At 37.9% G+C, this 19,105-nt stretch overlaps 1 protein-coding gene across 7 annotated transcripts in view; it reads left to right on the top strand.

The window, feature by feature from the left end:
* st18 (ST18 C2H2C-type zinc finger transcription factor) overlaps window positions 1-16,557 on the top strand; it is a 51,038-nt gene extending 34,481 nt beyond the window's left edge. For 4 of the 7 annotated variants that reach the window (XM_058068392.1, XM_058068397.1, XM_058068398.1 and 1 more), the window contains 15 exons: window positions 2,558-2,648; window positions 2,783-2,875; window positions 3,362-3,570; window positions 4,595-4,797; window positions 6,318-6,563; window positions 7,673-7,779; window positions 9,135-9,197; window positions 9,398-9,466; window positions 9,676-9,738; window positions 11,528-11,608; window positions 13,068-13,289; window positions 13,360-13,448; window positions 14,301-14,404; window positions 14,501-14,647; window positions 14,727-16,557. In XM_058068392.1, coding sequence (XP_057924375.1) covers window positions 2,558-2,648; window positions 2,783-2,875; window positions 3,362-3,570; window positions 4,595-4,797; window positions 6,318-6,563; window positions 7,673-7,779; window positions 9,135-9,197; window positions 9,398-9,466; window positions 9,676-9,738; window positions 11,528-11,608; window positions 13,068-13,289; window positions 13,360-13,448; window positions 14,301-14,404; window positions 14,501-14,647; window positions 14,727-14,867 — 1,928 coding nt within the window. In that variant the 3' untranslated portion in view covers window positions 14,868-16,557. The remainder of the gene's footprint in view (window positions 1-2,557; window positions 2,649-2,782; window positions 2,876-3,361; window positions 3,571-4,594; window positions 4,798-6,317; window positions 6,564-7,672; window positions 7,780-9,134; window positions 9,198-9,397; window positions 9,467-9,675; window positions 9,739-11,527; window positions 11,609-13,067; window positions 13,290-13,359; window positions 13,449-14,300; window positions 14,405-14,500; window positions 14,648-14,726) is intronic. The other 3 variants (XM_058068396.1, XM_058068394.1, XM_058068393.1) reach the window with 3 other exon arrangements.
* The last annotated feature ends 2,548 nt before the right edge of the window (window positions 16,558-19,105 follow it).

The raw sequence follows: 19,105 nt of genomic DNA, 5'->3' as shown, positions 1-19,105 counted from the left end.
TACATTGCAGCCACTTCCTCTGCACCAAGCAGTTATGTATGTACGTTGTATCATCGCAATTGAGAACAAACAATGACGTTTGATTAGTATGACTCGTTCACAAACTAGACTGCAGTATACTAGCGGACTTTTTCTTCATTTTCTATAGGTACAAATTATTTTTCCAGTACGGCTTATTCTAGCAATGCTATGCCAATATTTATTTCACAAAACCTACAAAAAAACAAGAATATTATAAATTCATTAATATTAATATAATATTTATATAATATTAATTTAATTTAATTAATATTATAATTTATATAAAAAATTCTAAATGTATTCATAATGCAAACAATACTACTGCATTTTGCTCTGGAGAAAGCACAGAAAAGCTAATAAGTCACTGATTAAATCATCACACAATTCTTCTCAACAAAAGAGGAGAAATGTGGACCTATTAATTGTAATATATGGTTTATTCATTGTAATCTGTTTGCAAGTTCAAAATTAATAGTCAATTAAACCATTACCATAAAGTATTTTGTGTCACCTACAATGCTATTTATTAGAACATATTTTGTCATATTTGCATAGTATGCAGTAAAATGTGCAGTTTAAGAACATGCAAACATAGCTTGTTTTCTGAACATAAATATGCACAATTACGGCCAAACATAAAATCTAAGTAAATTTGAGCCTAAAAACAACACAAATAGCCGCCCAAAATGATAATTATAATATAATTTTTATTTATTTCTGTTTTTATGTTTTTCAAATGCAAAAAGTACTGTTGTCAGCTGACAATAACACGTGTATCTTTACTGTGTACTGTTTTACTATGTCAAAGATAGTATGTCTAAAACCACATTACAAATAAGTCATATTTTTTCTTCATGAATATGCATGGAAAAGTCACCCATCTTCACAGTAAAGGGTGAGTTGCATTCCGCACTATGCGTTGCTAAGTGCTGGCTACGTGCAAAAATATGGCCTATACAATTGCAGCTACTCCTCCCATAGCGGACGACGTACTCCCCCACTCAATGGAGGCATAGCGTATGTATCTGACATTAATGCACTATGTGCGGCCAGGGCAGGCGGCTTCACCCGCTGGTTCTCCCGGTCACGATAGCCGTCGGTACCCTAAGACGCCAGTACGCCCATCTTACAATCGAAGTGAGTGGGCTGCACGAGCCTCGTACGATGCCCACACACGTACTACGTCCCGGGGGAGTGAAACAAACGACAGCCTTACATGAAACGCACCTAACACGCACTCACAATCTAAAAGCTACCGATTTTTGATAGAGGGTGAGTGGCACACCTGTGGGTGTCACAAATCACTTGCTCCCTAAGTAGGACACACTTGCAACCCATCTGACTACTGAACTTCCTCTACGAGCTGGCTACGGCCAATAAATTCCCCCAGAATTGCACAGCCCCTGCGTGTGATAACATGTACGTCGGTATGGAACTCCCACTTGAGACATTGAGGGTTAATTTTCAACATCCAATTACTGCATGTTTCCCAATATGGTTCCTGATAGAAATGTGCATCTTTTTCCTCTCACTCTCACTTTGACACTGGTCCTTTTCTCTTTTAAGACGTGCATCACAAATTTAGCTTGTTTTCTGAAGCACAACATACACAACTGCGGCAAGAACTAAGTAAAAACTTGCCCCCCAATGCTAGAAGGTCCTGAACGCTAATTAATGTTGTTGCTCACACAAGTGTAATTACAAATGACCCTTTAGTTATGTCAGAATAGGTTATGCAAACCGAATTGTAGTGGCCTAGATTTTTTGCACAGAACTCTACAATGATCGCTAAACTACAATTTATATTTCATTATTCCAGAAATTATCTGGCTCTTAAAGTCATGGTGATGCATTTGGGATCCATTTTAAACACCCACTGTACATCATGTTACCAAATGTGGTTCCCGATATGGAGCTAATTTGCATATGTATTCTCTCACTCTCTTTCGTCCTGGAGCACTTTTCTTTTTAGGTTGTGCATGACAAATTTAGCTTGTTTTCTAAAATAAAATATGAAAAAAATTATAAAATTGCAGCAAAATGTAAATTTGCAAGAATGCTAAATTGTATTGAAGCCTGTAATGTCATTACATCCATTTTTTTTTTTTGCTTATCCTCATGAGTGGTATGCTGGTATACTGCTGCCTATCCCAGCTAACTTTGGGCAAGAAGCGTGGTACACCCCGGCCTGGTTGCCAGCCAATGGGCCAATCACAGGGCGCATCTAGACAAACAACCATTCATACCTATGGACAATTTGGACTCACATGAATGTTTTGGGAATATGGGAGGAAACCGGACGGGAAATACATGCAAACTCCACACAGAGATGCCCAAGCGGAATTATTAAAACATCTAGCCAAGTAGTGGCCAAAACCTCTGCACAAAACTTTGATGAGTACAATAATACAATACATGCATACAGTATATATATATATACACACGTATGGTTCCTGACAAAAAGCTAATTTGAATATTTCTCTCTCTCTCTCTCTGTCTTTCTATATCTCTCTCACTCTCGTCCTTGGCCTTTCAGTCCTGGCCATGCATGAGAATGTCCTCAAATGTCCCACCCCCGGGTGCACAGGAAGAGGCCATGTCAACAGCAACCGTAGCACCCACCGGAGGTATAAAATGACAATAATAATAATAATAATAATAATAATAATAAAAAGAATGTGTTTTGCTGCAGAGAGAGTGCCATTAGGAATGAGGCTCCTTGTTGGCAGATGAGCTTAAAGGTGTTTGATTCTCTTCCCAGTCTGTCGGGCTGCCCCATCGCCGCTGCGGTGAAAATCTCCAAACCTCAAGACGAGAGCCTGAAAAGCAGACAAACGCCCGATCGCTCACCAAGGTATGCCAGCTAGTGTTTAATGTGATCATGGCGGGCTGGAAAATAATTAGCATCCAAAGAGTCTGGATTTGAGGAAGAAGTGGGTGGTGGTGGTGTGTGTGTGTGTGTGTGTGTGGGGGGGGGGGGGGGGGGGGTTCTGCAACTTCTGCAAAAAAGTGATAAAACACAATTATTGTGAGGAGTGTTTTATTTATTGAGTGATCCCTGCTGAATGCACTCGCGTTGTTGTTGGGCCTGTGAGTGAGTTCCACTCTATTAGAGATGATAAAAGAGCAGAACTCTTTGTTCCCGCTGGATTTATCATGGGCAGGATGCCCACTCCTACTATATTAATTAGTCTGGCAACCTGGCTGCGCGTCGACAACATCAAATCCCAGACTATGTGTACAAAAAAAACAGGCCGGAATGCTTTCCAAAACAATCCTTGACTATGTCATTCGAGCCGGGCCGTCCATTTTTCCTGACTTGTTCTGCGTGCCTTTACAGAGCCATAGGCCTGGTGAAGAAATTCGACATGACCCAGCTAAACTACCGCCTCGCTCACCCGGTAGCCGCCTTGCAGAGCAGCCTGACAAAGGACATGGACAAGTACAGCAGGATCCGCTTTGATTATGCCAGCTTTGATGCACAGGTCTTTGGGAAGCAGCCTCTGAATGGGAGCAGCCACAACCAGGAAGTGGCGCTCTATCCTGACTGTAGGTCAAAAAGCTCATTACTTTCTAATGAGTAAAATACATGAGCTGTGTCCAAGATTCCGCATTTACCAAGATAATAATGCTCACTTTTGGTCATAATGCAATATAGAGTCAGATGTCGACATTTTGCTTGATGGTGGCCATATTGTTCAAGCAATCCTGCTCAAATTTTACTGACATTTGTTTGTCAGTCGATTATACGTCTGTACCAGATTTGGTGGTGATACAGCTAAACACCCTAAATTTACAATCCCAGGAAAATACCTGTAAATATTTTTCATTAATCCAGGTTATTGCATTCTCATACCACCCAAACGATCATCATTGGCGGGCAGAGGCCCCACTCCATTGTATCTTAACGATCAGTATTTGACACCACTTAAAAGCCATCTATTACTGTCTGGACCTGCCACCTCCTTTAGAGGATGAATAAGGTTGGATCTTAAACCAGGTTCCAGGTTTTCCAAGACAACCCGGTCCAGTTCCAAGTTTGAACAATGTGTTTAACTGTGATTTGTGTGGCGCATGTTCACATTTTGCACGTTTAAACCTGGAAATGACCATTTCCCCCCCCCCCCACTTACTGTACATATTTGAAAATCCTGAAGATTTATTTGCATAATCCATTTGTACTTGCAGTGTTTATAATGCAAGGTTATATTATACATTATATAATATAATATATATTATTAATTATATTATAAATATAATATATTATGTTATATTATATATATTATATTATATTATAATACAGGTAATATTTTGCCTCTGTCACAATTCTAGAAACTTCTGCAAACTAAAGCCACCATAATACACTATAATACCGCAAAACTGAGCATTATCTTTGTAAAGTCGGATTTGTTGGGTTTTTTTTGTACCTAAAGTTGTGTTTTTTGCAGCTGCTTGTTAACAAAAAACACATTATAGCATTTCTTCCCTTCTAATGTCTTATTATTACATTTGATTGGAACACCTGGTGTCTTCATGTCTGAATTATTCACCATCTATTTTTTTTTTTTTTTAGCACCTCAGCAGTATCCTGGATTCCTTGCCGCTCCAGGTGGCCGCTTGCCCACCTCTGGTCAGCACAGCCCACCAAGTCATTTGAAAAAAGAAGACGGCCTCCAAGTCGCCACCACTGCCACTGCCGCCATCCTTAACCTCTCCACTCGCTACCGAGAGAGTGGCGAATGTGTGGCCGTCCGGCCTTTGGCAACCTCTACAAAGGTAATCAAATCAGACCACTTGGAAAGGTATTTAATGTGCTCATTTTTAAAGCAACTCTGATTTGTGTATAAAAAGGGAAGACTTCAAAAGAGAGATTTTTTTTTTTTTGGCAAAGAGTGGCTCGGTGCGACCAAAAGGAAGGTTTTCTACGTGTGAAGCTTTAATGTACACACATGAAAAATGGGTGTAATGGTATCAAAAGGAGAAGCAGACTTTGGTTGCATCTTACAGCCACTCATACCGTCTTTAAACATGTGGTATTTGGACGTCAGCTGGCGTCTAAAATGTTGAACTGTTGTCAAAAAGTGCATCCTGCGTGCTGCAGATGGCAGAGGACGTTTATTAGCTAAACGATCCAGCAGAGGCCTTGTGTGTCTGTCTGCACCGAGCAGTCGTCAACACATCTCCAAAAGTTGCATTCGCACACTTTGCTCCAAGTAGCTCATGGCGGTTGCGTAACGTTTGTCACATTCTGCATCTTCCATACTGTGTAAGATGATTCAAGGTTTGTGCACACCTACACCGCACACATACTTGCCCCCCCACCCCCCACCCATGTTCCCCCCAGCCTGCTGAGCTGAGAATGTGGCCCACTACCAGGTAACGGCCCACTGATTGAAATGAATAAAACAGTGTTAGCAAGTTGATCATCTGTTCGCATTTACAGCTTAGTTGTCTGTCTGGAGATGCACAAAATAAAGAACAGCTTTCCTGTCTGCTGGGGGAGGGGGTGGCGACGAGGAGCAGCCATATTTAGAGTGTTATATGCTTCAACATTGCTGCATATGTACGGTACATTGTGGAATATGGTATGCTGCAAAAAAGCTTTTATTGCTTAAATACAACATGACTTCATTTGTTTATATATCAGACATTTAAATTACTTGAAATATCTAATACAAACACGCACAGGTGAAAATAACATTTTAGCAGAATAAAATTTTATTTATTCTCATAAACCTTTGCACAAAACCAAAGCATTTCAGTAAAACTCATTTAAGTCATTGAACAAACAAAACTGTCAGAGGGGAAACTTCCTGTATGTCACATTAAAGCCTTTTAATTTTTTGGCTTTAATAATGCTGACCTAGAAGTAGTAGCATACCCCCCTGACACCCCCTCTCTGCTGCCAACTTGGTTGTATGTCCTAGAAAACACATGACACAGCTGTCACTGTAAAAACTACACACAAGTGATTATTTTTCTCTCTGTGTGTGCGTGTGTGTGTGTGTGTTTTCAGTAGAATTAACGCTGGCTTACTTTGTCACTTTGTCTGGCTTGGGATGTGTGTGTATTATTTAAATACTTTGTTGTTGCTTGAATTTGAAGGTGTTTACAGAAGAGTTGTGTTTAGCATATTGCTGCTGTCACATGATCTGTAATGCATTATTTACATGACCTTGTTTGCCATGACTGTAGCATCTATTGAAAGCCCCAAAGCCCCATTTAGCTGATGTTTTATTGTTTGTTTAACACTGATGCATTGATTCAGTGATGACTGACACCCTCTTTGCCTCCAGGACATGCACATAGAGGTGGATGAAAACGGCACCCTGGACCTGAGTATGAAGAAAAATAAAGAAAACTCAAAAGCCCACACAAAGACACCTTCAGACGAGGCGCCCCCGTCTTTGGAGTCTGCCGTAGTCAAAGGGGGAAGAGTGCTGATCAGCCCTGCTTTCTCCCATCCGCTGTGTGAGAGGGACAGCTGGGACAGCCCCATCCCCGTCAACTTCAGCAAAGCACACGTTTTACACGACAATGAGGTACATAACCAAAAAAACTAAACAGGAACTAACTTTATTTACATTTCAGCCATCATATCAAACCATGGACAACTGTCATCTAAAAAAAAGATGATAACTTTTTTCACATTATTAGTACCATTATTTCTGCTTTTTATGTTTATTTCCAATTGTTGCTGTTTTGGGAAGTTTTTTTTTTGCTCAATTAAATTTCTTCCATTTGCCGCAGGACATTTTGTACCCTCCGACCTATACTGTAACCGGACCCTTCATTAGGGACACTTGCACAAATGCCATGCCTCAATTAAACATTAAAGAAGAGAAAATTATATTAAATCATATTTAATATTTATTACAATGCAGGATTGTTGTTAATTTGTCCAAAAACATTAACTATATATATGTGTGTGTGTGTGATACATTTATGTGATATGCTCATTTTTATTAATAGACACCTTACTTCTTATAGATACCTGGTACTTCCTGCAGTTGAGTTTTTTTTTAATTATTCTTTTTTAATTTTAGCCGAGAGCAGTTTAACTATACCTTAATGATATCTCATGTTTAAAAATCCCAAACATTTGTATGATTTTGTTTTTGTGCCACATAAATCCATTCACTCATCCATAGTCTAGCCTTCTAAGTCAGCAAAAAAAACAACAAAAAAGATGCAATAAAGATAGTAGTGCCAGTAGGAACAAAGCAATGAAAGAGCTTCCCCTAAACTTCCTCAATGCTCATTGGCCTGAATGTTTCTTAATCTGGGTTTTATTTTCTGTTAATTTCACAGGTGGCATTCATTTGTTGTTGATATGAGGGGGTTAGCACATGTGACCCGCTTTCTATAACATCTGGTGACTCTTGTCTGGAGAGAGAAAAAGAGGAAATCCATACGTCATAGCTGCACATCATCACATAAATACCATGCGGATTAAGTCTGACTTTAAATGGATGTATGCTTTACTACTGTATAAGTATCCTTAAGCGTAATCCCTTTGCTTTGCACTATAACCCCGGGGTTTGTCCTTTAAGAGTATTACTCGGCAAACTTTCATTAATTAGTGACTTTTAGGTCAGCGTGGCTTGTCGGCAGACATTTTGGATATAATTTTGTCTTGGTTTCTTTTAAGCAGGAGGATTTTGATCAGGTCAGCATGGAGGACTATCAAGGCGAGGCCGGCATGATGAGCTCCAAGGCCAAGATGCTGCTGCGGGATTCAAAGAAAGAGCTTTTGAGGTACATCATGTGGCTTTGGATCATGACGACATATTACATAGGGCAAAGGTGCATTCCCATGCTTTGAATATTATAATTAATGGGATGGGAGGGTCATGCTTGCTGAATGTTTTGAACTCCTGTTTCCAATACAGTGTTGTATGGAGTGGGATAATGCTTCCCAACTTCCCATAGCAACTGACACAACAGCGCTTCTGCTGGTTGACTAGTAGTACTCGTTCAAGGTCCCAAATTTCCCACACTTGGTGCTCAAGGGACACATATTACTGTTAGAACATGATTAAAAAGTCATACAGTGCATACTCATGCAACCATCATAATAAATATTTCATTAGTTTCTTTTTTTTAATGGAATTATAGAGGTCATAGGTCATATTATTAATCATAGTCATGTTGTCATTTCATTTTTATAAAAACCTGCTACAGTGGGACCGTAGTTAGCGTCATTCATTCGTTCCAGAAGGTCCTACTCTAACCAAGATGTCATTTTTGACGTGACTGTTTGCAAAGACACAATGTGGCAGCGCGAGCAACACCTTCCTCTTCAACACCATCTTTATATCTTGCTTTGAGTTATTTCTTGAATTCTATAGTTTCACACCTTAATAACCCAAACGTGGAGCCAAAGAAAGTTGCAAGTGCCAGCGTTTTAATAAAGAAGATGAGAAATACTAGTAAATTCAGGACATTTTACAATTGTAAAACTACAATTGTAAATCTTTAAAAATGTGTTAACATTTTTGAGAGTCCGCCGCTGATGACAACATAGTTAGCCTCCCCTTGCAGTTGCCATTTTGTGAGCAAGCTAAGATGTTAACAGGATGTTTTGTGCTAAAATAATACAGTTGGACTCAGGCGGTATCTTAATAACATAAGAGATATGAGATTGTCCACAAACAGAGGCAAAATTTTCTGCTGTAACCAAAAAACATGCTAACTGGGGCGGACACTAACCAAGGTTCCACTGTATATTACTGTAAGTGAGCTATATGACAATGGTCTTGTGCATCACTGGTATGTCTGCAGGTTCATGCGGAGAGAAAATGTGTCAAAAGTGAGTTTTGCCTCCCGTAAAAAAGTAAAATAAAGAAATCTCTCGTAGTTGGAGTGCATGCTCTGCAGAGGATCCTCTTTAGTTTTTTTTTACCCTCACTGACACTAGCAGACATCATTAAACCAACATGATGCCTTTCTTACTAAACGTCTACTAACTCTACCTCCTCCTCCCTGTCTGTTAATGCCCATGGGAAGCTCCTCCTCCTGGTCTAGTGAGGGGCTGAGCTGGAGGTGGGGGGCGACAGGTCTGTGGGAAGTGGCGTAATCTGTGTATTAAAATGTTTTGTGCCCTCCCGCAGCTGTCCGACCCCGGGCTGTGACGGCAGCGGCCACGTGACGGGGAATTATGCATCACATCGGAGGTACTGTAATTAATTACTCTCTCGCTCTCTCATTAGCATCAGCCTGCAGATAGGATGTGACTTTGCATTGTAGGGATTAAAAAAAAACACACACACACATATTTCCTTAAAGAAAATAAAAAAAAAGATGATGTTATTATTCAGCAGTGTGATCAAAGAGTGCATTGTGATGACTGTTTGTGGTTTATCCCCTTCCTCAGTGTGTCTGGATGTCCGCTGGCTGACAAGACACTCAAATCACTGATGGCAGCCAACTCTCAGGAACTAAAGTACGTATTTAAAACCAGCAATTTTTTTTTTCTTCTCTGAGGATTTTACACTCAGGCCTTCCCCTCCTACTTGCCTCTCTAGGATGCATATTTCTACCTACTTAGCAGGAAGTTTTGGCATTTGCACCAATTGCTATTTGCATGTAAAAAGCACCTGATCACCTCATCATCATCATCATCACCTCTCCTCGTGTCTCTCCATCGTGCAGGTGCCCAACACCTGGTTGTGATGGATCTGGACATGTGACTGGGAACTATGCATCGCACAGAAGGTAGCAATGGGTGAGGGGTGGTAGTGGTGGGAACATTCATGGCAGCTGTGAAATACATTTGTCAGATGCATGACATTCAAGCAGATGGCAAAAGTCTCACTTTATGCTGCAAACATGCTGTACTTTTTGATTTCTTGTTTGTTTTTTTAATTGATTTAGCTGGCTGACAATTTGTGTAACCAATGAGTTTTAGAGACGCGGGGAAGAGAAGAATGGTGTGAAAAAAGATGAAAGTTAGGAGAGTTGCCCTGTTTGTTTTTGAGAAACAAATTGTAATGTTAGAAGAATGAAGTAATTATTTCTCCCATTTGGTGATATTGCTTTGCATGTACACTGACTAATTCTATTTGGCTTTTTTTCTCCAAAAAATTAAACTTGTACTTAAACAAATTCTCTTTTTTTCCTGTGTAATACTACAACTTTATTTTCTTCAAACTAGAATCTTTTCTTGTAATACTGTTATTCTGTTATACATTTTTTCTTGTGATATTTATACTTTATCCGTGTAATTTTACCACTGTATTCTCCAAAAATGTTGACCTTTTTAGCATGGAATTCCAACATACCCAGTGATATATTGACTTTATTCTTATGAAATGCTCTTTTTTTCCTATTAATATTTTGACATTATTCTTATCAAATTTACTTCATTATCAAAGAATTAAATTTTTAGCATAAAATTCCATTAATTCATTCATTTTCTGCCCCTTATTCTCACGAGGGTCGTGGGCATGCTGGAGCCTATCCCAGCTGTCTTCGGGCGAGAGGCAGGGTACACCCTGGACTGGTCACCAACCAATCACAGGGCACATATAGACAAACAACCATTCACACTCACATTCATACCTATGGACAATTTGGAGTCGCCAATTAACCTAGCATGTTTTTGGAATGTGGGAGGAAACCGGAGTACCCGGAGAAAAAAACCCACGCATGCACGGGGAGAACATGCAAACTCCACACAGAGATGCCCGAGCGAGAAATCAAACCGGGTCTCCTAGCAGTGTGGCCTGCGTGCTAACCACTTATTCACCGTGCAGCTTTTTCACATCATATAATGGCTTTATTGTCTTAAAATTTTGATTTCCCCCCAAAGTAATAGTCTTATTTTAGTTTTATAATATTAAGCATTTAATATTGATATTGTTAGAAACATATTTATTTATGTATTTATTGTAATATTTCCACTTTATTCTTATCAAATTATTATTATTTTTAATATTATGTGTTTAGTTCTGTAATATCACATCACAAAATGTCATCTTTTTCTTCTCATATGATGACTTTATTTTCTTAAAGAAATATATTTCTCTACAGTTTTTTACAGTATTACAGTATGCCTTTTATGTTAATATTATGGCACTCTTTTTGAGTAAAACGTTTACTTTTTCTTGTAGTATTCTGACATTATTATATAGTAAATTTAGGGCTTTATTCTTGTAATTTTTTTCTGGCAATATTATGACTTTATTCAGTTTTTCTAGCATAAAATTCCATTTTTATTCTTGTAATGATTACTATTTTTGCTAGTTTTTTCATAATATGATTTTTTTTTTGTATCTTTATATTATACAGTATATTTTGCCAAGTAATAGTCTTATGATGCCATTAGGATCTTTTCTCTGGTAAAATCGGTTCTAATATTTCCCTGATATTTCCCTGATATACGATACTTCTGTATCGTCTCAGGTTGTGTACCACTTGTGTTTGATTGGTTAACAATTGAAAAGCGGTGTGATTGTTTGCTTTTTGTAAAAAGACAAATGTTTTCTGTGCTCTTCCCTTGAAGCCTGTCAGGATGTCCACGTGCCAGAAAAGGAGGCTTGAAGCTCACCCCAAGCAAGGAGGACAAAGATGAGCAAGAGCTTAAGTAAGAACGTTCTCCTCCTCCTGCGCTCCATTTCCTGTTATTTCACTTGCTTTCAGGACAATTTCAACAAAAGAGAAAAAGAAAATTGCGACAATTTGTCACGCTTTGTATGCCTGCAGCGTTTTAGCTGGAGGCCATCAAGTTAAACAAAGAAAATGGTAAGCTTGTGTGCTTACATTAGTGAATTATTTTCCAAGGATTAGCACTGTGTTTTGTGGGATTTTGTGTATTTTTTTTTTTTTTTTACAAAAAATATCAAGCTTATCACTCTGCACTGAGTGCTTTCTTTATAATTATATGAAGATACGTTACCCACAGCTTAATCATCACACTGTGGGAAATCAAATATATATAATGTAATTGATTTGCTGTTTAAATCCCAAGTGTGACATACTGTATGAGCCTTTGTTGACTTGTACATCTGGACACTGATTTTTCTTTTTAATTACTAATGCAAGGGCACGAGCTTATAGGCATTACACCGCTATGGATCTCATACACATTAAGAGAGGAAAGTGAGGAGGGGAGTGGGGGTGGGGGGGGGTTGCACAAGCAAATGTCCCTAGATTATAGTAAACAGTGGCCCATATGGCATGTCTCTATTCTCCCTTCTACCTGTGCTGGATGGACGTGATGTTTCCTCCTCCTCCCCCTATTAAGTGGCAGCAGGATGCGGACATGCTGCTTTTTGCAGCAGCCATTTGTATCATCTCAGCCCACCTTTCACCTTTATCAATAAGGGAAAGGGCACACTACCCCCAAAATGACATTCTTTGGCATGAGGGGATGCATGACAATTACGTGTAATTTGTGTCACTCCATTACTGACCTGCACATCCAACATAAAAACACACAAAGCATAGACAGGCCAGGAAATGCAACTCTTGATGAGGAAATTCATGTTTGCAGCAGCCAGCGTTCCATTAAAGTTCACCGTGGATTAGTAACTTACAGTTAATGCGATTATTTGAGTCCATTTCTAGTTTTGGCCACTTCGTTTTTAATCAGCATTTGGCTGGATTAATCAACTTAATGGTCAACAAATCTTCCGGTCCAGTTATTGAAAGAGATTGTTTTAATGATCAACCTCACATAGTACATAGGAATATGTTTTTGTTACACTTCAACGATAAAAGTGCTTGTTATTTTCTCTGTATGTACACTTAGTGGCCACAACATTAGGTACACCTGAACAATATGATGAAATTCAATACAAGAGCTTCTATTTAGAAGCTATGAAGTTTAACTCTGTTTTTTTTTGCAGTTTCAGAATCATACTGAAATGTGTTTCTAATATTTTGACCGTCCCTAAAATAGTAGAAACAACAAACTACAGCCACACTAATATGATAATATGATAATAAATGTATTGTAATACATTTTGCAAGCACTCAGTGTGCACTTTAATATTCCCAGTGAAATGTTTTTGTAACGTGCAACGTCCGTGTCTCCCTGCCAGGTGTCCTGTGTTTGGCTGTGAGGGACAGGGCCATATATCGGGGAAGTACACGTCCCACCGCAGTGCGGGCAGTTGTCCGCTGGCTGCCAAAAGACAGAAGGAGTCATCCATCAATGGCCTGGCCTTTGCTTGGAAGAGCAACAAGCAGGAGCTGCCTCACTGTCCTCTGCCCGGATGCAACGGCCTCGGACACGCCAACAATGTATTTGCAACGCATAGAAGGTCAGCTGACCCTTTCACCGTACTTTGCTCATATTCTAGTTCCTAATCTGTCTTTTTTTTTATACGCTAGTTTGTCAGGATGCCCGCTGAATGCACAAAGTATCAAGAAAAAGCACACGGAGGAGGAGATGATGACCATTAAACTAAAGGCCAGCAGTGGTAAGTGAGCATTCACACAACAGGCCACATGTGGTGCATTTGGCACAATCTATCTTTGTATTTCTTTCAAAAAGATGCAATAACTGAAAATGGCAAATCATTATTGTGTTTTTTTTTATTTTGCTTTTCTTTCATTGATGTGACAAACATGAGACAGCACACAAACTACAACCTCCAGAAGACAAATTAGGCACTTTGGCATGGCACAAGTTTGATGGCAATATATTGTGTGGGTGTACCTAATGAAGTGACTAGTGAGTGGAAATACCACGGGTGTCCAAAGTGGAGCCGGGTAACAATTTGTGGCAAATGGAAGAATAAAAAAATGGGGGAAATACGACACAAAGGAATAATCTAAAGACTAAAAGCAGAATTATTAATAAAAATAATGATTAACACAAGGTTTTATCTTTAAATATTGACTGTGGTACCTCAGTTATTGTAATTTTGGTGGGAAAGAAGAATGACGTGAAAATTGAGGTGTACAAAAACCAAGGTTTGAATGTATAGCGCCTTTTTATCATAACAATATGTCTTTATTCTCACAAAATTATATTTAAAATATAAAAATCCAATTGTTTTCTTGTAATATTTACTATTTTATACTCTTGAAAATGTATTTATTCACAATATAATTATGTTTTCCTGGAATTAAAATTTTCTGTCAAGAAATATTTTGCCTGGAGTGTTGTGTGATGTTTTTCTGGTAAAAAAAAATTTCATTTTTTCCCTGTAATATTTCCATTTTTTTTCCATGTGCATCCCTAATACTTGTGTGTGTATAATAAATCAATCAGTAATTATCATCGTCATTTGAAATGATTATGTATGAAAATGCATGACTTTCCCCAGGCATCGATAACAAAGAAGAGAGTCACCAACTGGATCAGGATATCCAAGACCTGAACGAATCCAACATGAAGATAGAAGCAGACATGATGCAGCTGCAAACACAGGTAAGGATCAACTCTGCCGTAGCAAAAAAGACACAAAAGCCGGGAGCTTCCTGTCTTCTCCATTTGACTCTTTTGTTTATCTTTTCCACCCGAAAGCAGATCTCGTCTATGGAATGTAACCTGAAGACAATTGAGGAGGAGAACAAGATGATGGAGCGGCACAACGACGGCCTTCTGAAGGAGCTCGCTCGCCTTAGCCAAGCCCTGATTAGCAGCCTCACTGACATCCAGCTGCCTCAGATGGTACAGTAAGCATTCTACTATCTACTGCACTCAAATCGTTGGTTTGATTGGTCACTAACACTCACTGTTTTAATTCCAGGGGCCCATCGGCGAGCACAATTTCGAAGCCTACGTGAACACACTGACTGATATGTACAACAACTCAGAGCACGAGTATTCACCGGAGTGCAAGGTCCTCTTGGATAATATCAAGAAGGCCATCAAGGGTATTCATGTTTGATCTTTGGTATCAATCTTCAGCACCGTTTCCCAGAGGAGTGCATCTCAAAGCATGTGGAACATTTTATGATGGACCAGACATATTTGTCTCGATCCTGGTGAGATGTACACTCTTGCACTTAATTATTATTTGTTTTTGCTTGATTTTGAATCCTTATGTGTTCATGTCATTCCTCTATGACGGCTATTTATTAATGCTATATTTGTCCATTGTTGTATTTATTATTATTTTATCAGTTTGTATTTATTTCTAGAGTTGTAAATTATTGATAAGTCCAAAAAGAAAAAAAACTAAACGAATTGTGTTTTTATTCTTATTCTGCACAGCACATTCCAATTTTATGATGGCGCACTATCGCCATCTAGTGTCGATAAACGCGCATAGCAGTTACCTGGCCCTTAAAAGTCAACTACGCCAAAACGTTCATATTTTTATGATCTAGCATTTATTATTTATTATTATTTATTTCAATCTGAATGTATTCTATATTCATTTCAAAATAACCCTAATGCAATGTCACTCTAATGATTTTTTTTAAACTAATAGCAAAAATGCAACAGAATCCATTTTTTTCATTTTTCAAATAGTTATTAAACTGCCTTCTGTGCACACACACACACACACACACACACACATGCGTGGTGTGCATGTCGTATGTGCCTAAATGTATATGAATCCATAAGAAAAAAGTAATACTCTACAACAGTACTATGTTTTGTTTGTGGTAGGACAGTATTATGTGGATGGTGTCTAATTTCTATACAACATATACAGTACAATTATTTTCATATATAGGAGCTCATGTTTCTGATGACTGTTTTTTTTTAAATATTGAGTAGCTCATCAGGCTGGAAAGATTTTATTTTCTCTTTTTGTTGCAAACATTGTGAGGTTAAAAAGGGAAGGGAGTTAAAACACACACATAAATAGACTCCTGTTTATCTTTGAAGTGTTTAAAAAGCCTTAAAACACTCCAAGCAGTCTCACTTATTTAACGTTTTCAATATTCTTGTATCACATGAGGCAGATTTGAATACTAACTGTAAAAAAAATAATCAAATTAAAAGGTACATAATTAGCTAACAATCAAAGACTTGAATGATAAAGGTGTTATTTGCACTTTTGTTTCATCCCACTGCTCTTGTTATAAGCACACCACATGACCTTTTATGCTAACCCTTCATATATCCCATTTTATTTCCCACATGTAGCCAAGCGTAAAGACAACAGCAAGAGCCAAATTATTCAACCCCTATTTTATTCCCAAATCTATTCCTAAAAACAACTGAATGACATGCTTTTTAATGCAATCTTTATTTATAGTTTTATATTGAATTCTTGCCACATATACACACACACACACACACATGCGCACACACACACACATTGTTTGCTCAGGAAGTTCTGTGAATAATATATTTTTTTTCCTTCCCCCGCCACTGTTAGAATTTGATGTTTTGTAATGTGAAACGCTTCTTTTTGTGGACCAATATTATTAGTATGATAATATGAGATTGTATTGTATTTTATTCTTTTATTTTCATTCTGACATAATGCTTTGGATTTTCAGTTGAAGTAGTTTGTACATTCAAAAATTCCTATTACTTTTACGATTTCCTAATAAAAAAAAATCAAGATATGCGCTGTGTTGTACAGTTTGTGTATGGTAGAAATAAACTTTTCAAATGGGTAGCTTTTTATGTGTCTTTTCATTACTTTGTAAAGTAGCACCATCCAGTGGCCAAAAGGCGCATTACACTCAAAAGTGGGTGGTCACTATTGGATGCTGCTAATTGAATAGCAATGCACCACAGGAGCACGTGCCTGCTGTGACTAAAGCCTCGAGCAGCTCAAATCATTCGGCTGACAGTTTTGCCCGGAATTACAGTGAATCTGCATACTCATTGTCAACATGGCAGGTGAATCGAATTAATGTCATCTTTCTTCAAGTCACATGACAGGCTGATACGTCACACGCCTTTTAATGACGTCCCTGAGACTTGAGGCGGTGTTTGGAATATCTTCATTTAACCAAGCATGTTTGCATATATGAAATGTTGTTATTACACTTATGTCCATGCTAGCTGGTGCTGGTATGCCAACTGTTCCCTTTTTCACTTTTCCAGTACATGGCATGACAGAAATCTGACTTTTTTTACATGATAAGTGACTTTCTGGACATAATAGGAAACCTTGCAATATTCATAAAATCATCAAATGCTCAAAATATGTTGCCTAATAATTGAGCGCATGGTGCAAGGTAATCAACCTGAATGGTTTGTACCCCTGTTTGAATACATCTGTGCTAAAACAATTAAGGAGTAAAAAGATTCTTCACCTTAATGGGACAACCTGCAGGCAGACATTTTGGCCACAAAGCAGCATTAAGTCTACCAAATGATGAAAAATGTGCCTTTAGACCATAAACACAAATCACCTTAATGGGCTTAAAAATCCATGGAGCTGACTCTTGATTTTTCTCTGTGGAATATATGCGACATTTCCCACAGGAAATCATGTAAGGTGAGTAGTCTGTTCCAAAGTCAAACGGTGTCCATCACAAAACCTTAGTTTGGATAGGATTGGGGCGGATCAATACCAAGTACATGTAGGGCCAGGATTTCTGATACTGATACTTTTTATTTTAACAGATGAATTAACAGATTTTTCATTTAAATTTCTAAATTTGATTTTTTTTAATTTATTTTTTTTATTATATTTATTTGGGCAAATACACAAAACACCACAGTGCATCTCCCACACCAATCAAAATACATTCTCCATTATTTACATCTGTATTCAGCTATCTGATCACAAGCCCAAAAGGAGTAGGCTGAAGCAAAAGCTTATAAATGCCTACCCCTTTTTGCAAGATATAATCATGTTCATGCCACTGTCTTGTTTTCCCCTGTTATTATTATCATTGTAATATTATTATTGTTATCATCATTATCATTATTATCATTATTGTTATAATCTTTATCATTATTACCATCATTATAATCATCGTTATCATCGTTATAATCATCATTATAGTTAACAATTTTTGGATTTTTTTTATTTCAGGAAAACAAAAATTTAATTTGTCAACAATACAACTATAACAACAATGTAACAATATGAACAACACAACCAAAAAAAACACACACATATGCAGTAAAGTGACTATAAGTCATGAACAGTTTTTTTTAATGCTCTAACTATGACAATATTTCATATTAAAGGGGACCTATAATTGTCATTTTTCAACCCTTGGTATTGAGTTGTGGACTCCTATAGAGCAGCTACACACAATAACCCATACAGAAAATTTTCTAGATCTTCCAGAATCTGTTTCAATTTATTCCACCCATGGCCCGCCTCCGAGCATGCCCACTCAGCTGTGATTGGTCACACTCCCCAGTGCTCCTAAGTACCGTCCCTCCAGACTACAGTTGAACCCCATTTTCAACTTTTGTGAGTTTATATATATATATATATATATATATATATATATATATATATATATATATATATATATATATATACACATATATATATATAAATGATTAAAGTCTTTGTGGAGCTAATTGTAAAGTGGTAAGGAGCTCCTTTGTACTCTGTATGAATTGTATGAATGTCTGAAAGATACATTCATACTCTGTATGAATGTATGAAAAGAGTAGTAACGTAGGTCTGCGTTTACTAAGTGCAGCATAGTGTGATTTAATTTAGTGTAACATTAATATCGGTTATTAATGCACCTTTCCCAGTGAGAGTGGGGGGCTTCTCTTAGGCCAACGCTGTGGTTCTCTCTCCTTTGTGGACGCACAGCAGCATAAAAACAGTCCTGTGTGAAATGCCATTGACAGATGAAAATATTTTTCTCTTGCTGGAAATCAACTCCAACCACTTCTGCCAACCTTTCTCCCAGAAAGAGTGTATCTAGCCTACAGTGCATGCCCATATAAGGATACCTGGCTCCTTGTGACATCACAGGAACCAGTGTTTGAAAAAAAAACTTTTAACAAACCAAGTTCAGGGCCATCCCAAACTGCGTAAACCTCATTATCTGAAACTTTGGCATCCTTTAACATGAGAATACAACATTTTAACAACATTTATAGGTCAGAAAAGTGGGAAAAGCATACTAGGTCCACTTTAACATTGACTCATATATGAATTTATTTATCACGTTTGGGTGATATATGTGTAAAAATAAACACAAGAGAACTGAAAAATATCAATATCGTCGCACT

The sequence above is a fragment of the Doryrhamphus excisus genome, chromosome 3, assembly GCF_030265055.1.
Source record: "Doryrhamphus excisus isolate RoL2022-K1 chromosome 3, RoL_Dexc_1.0, whole genome shotgun sequence".
Classification (NCBI taxonomy): domain Eukaryota; kingdom Metazoa; phylum Chordata; class Actinopteri; order Syngnathiformes; family Syngnathidae; genus Doryrhamphus; species Doryrhamphus excisus.
Note: the sequence above shows the minus strand (reverse complement) of the source record. Positions and strands in the feature narration are given on the sequence as shown.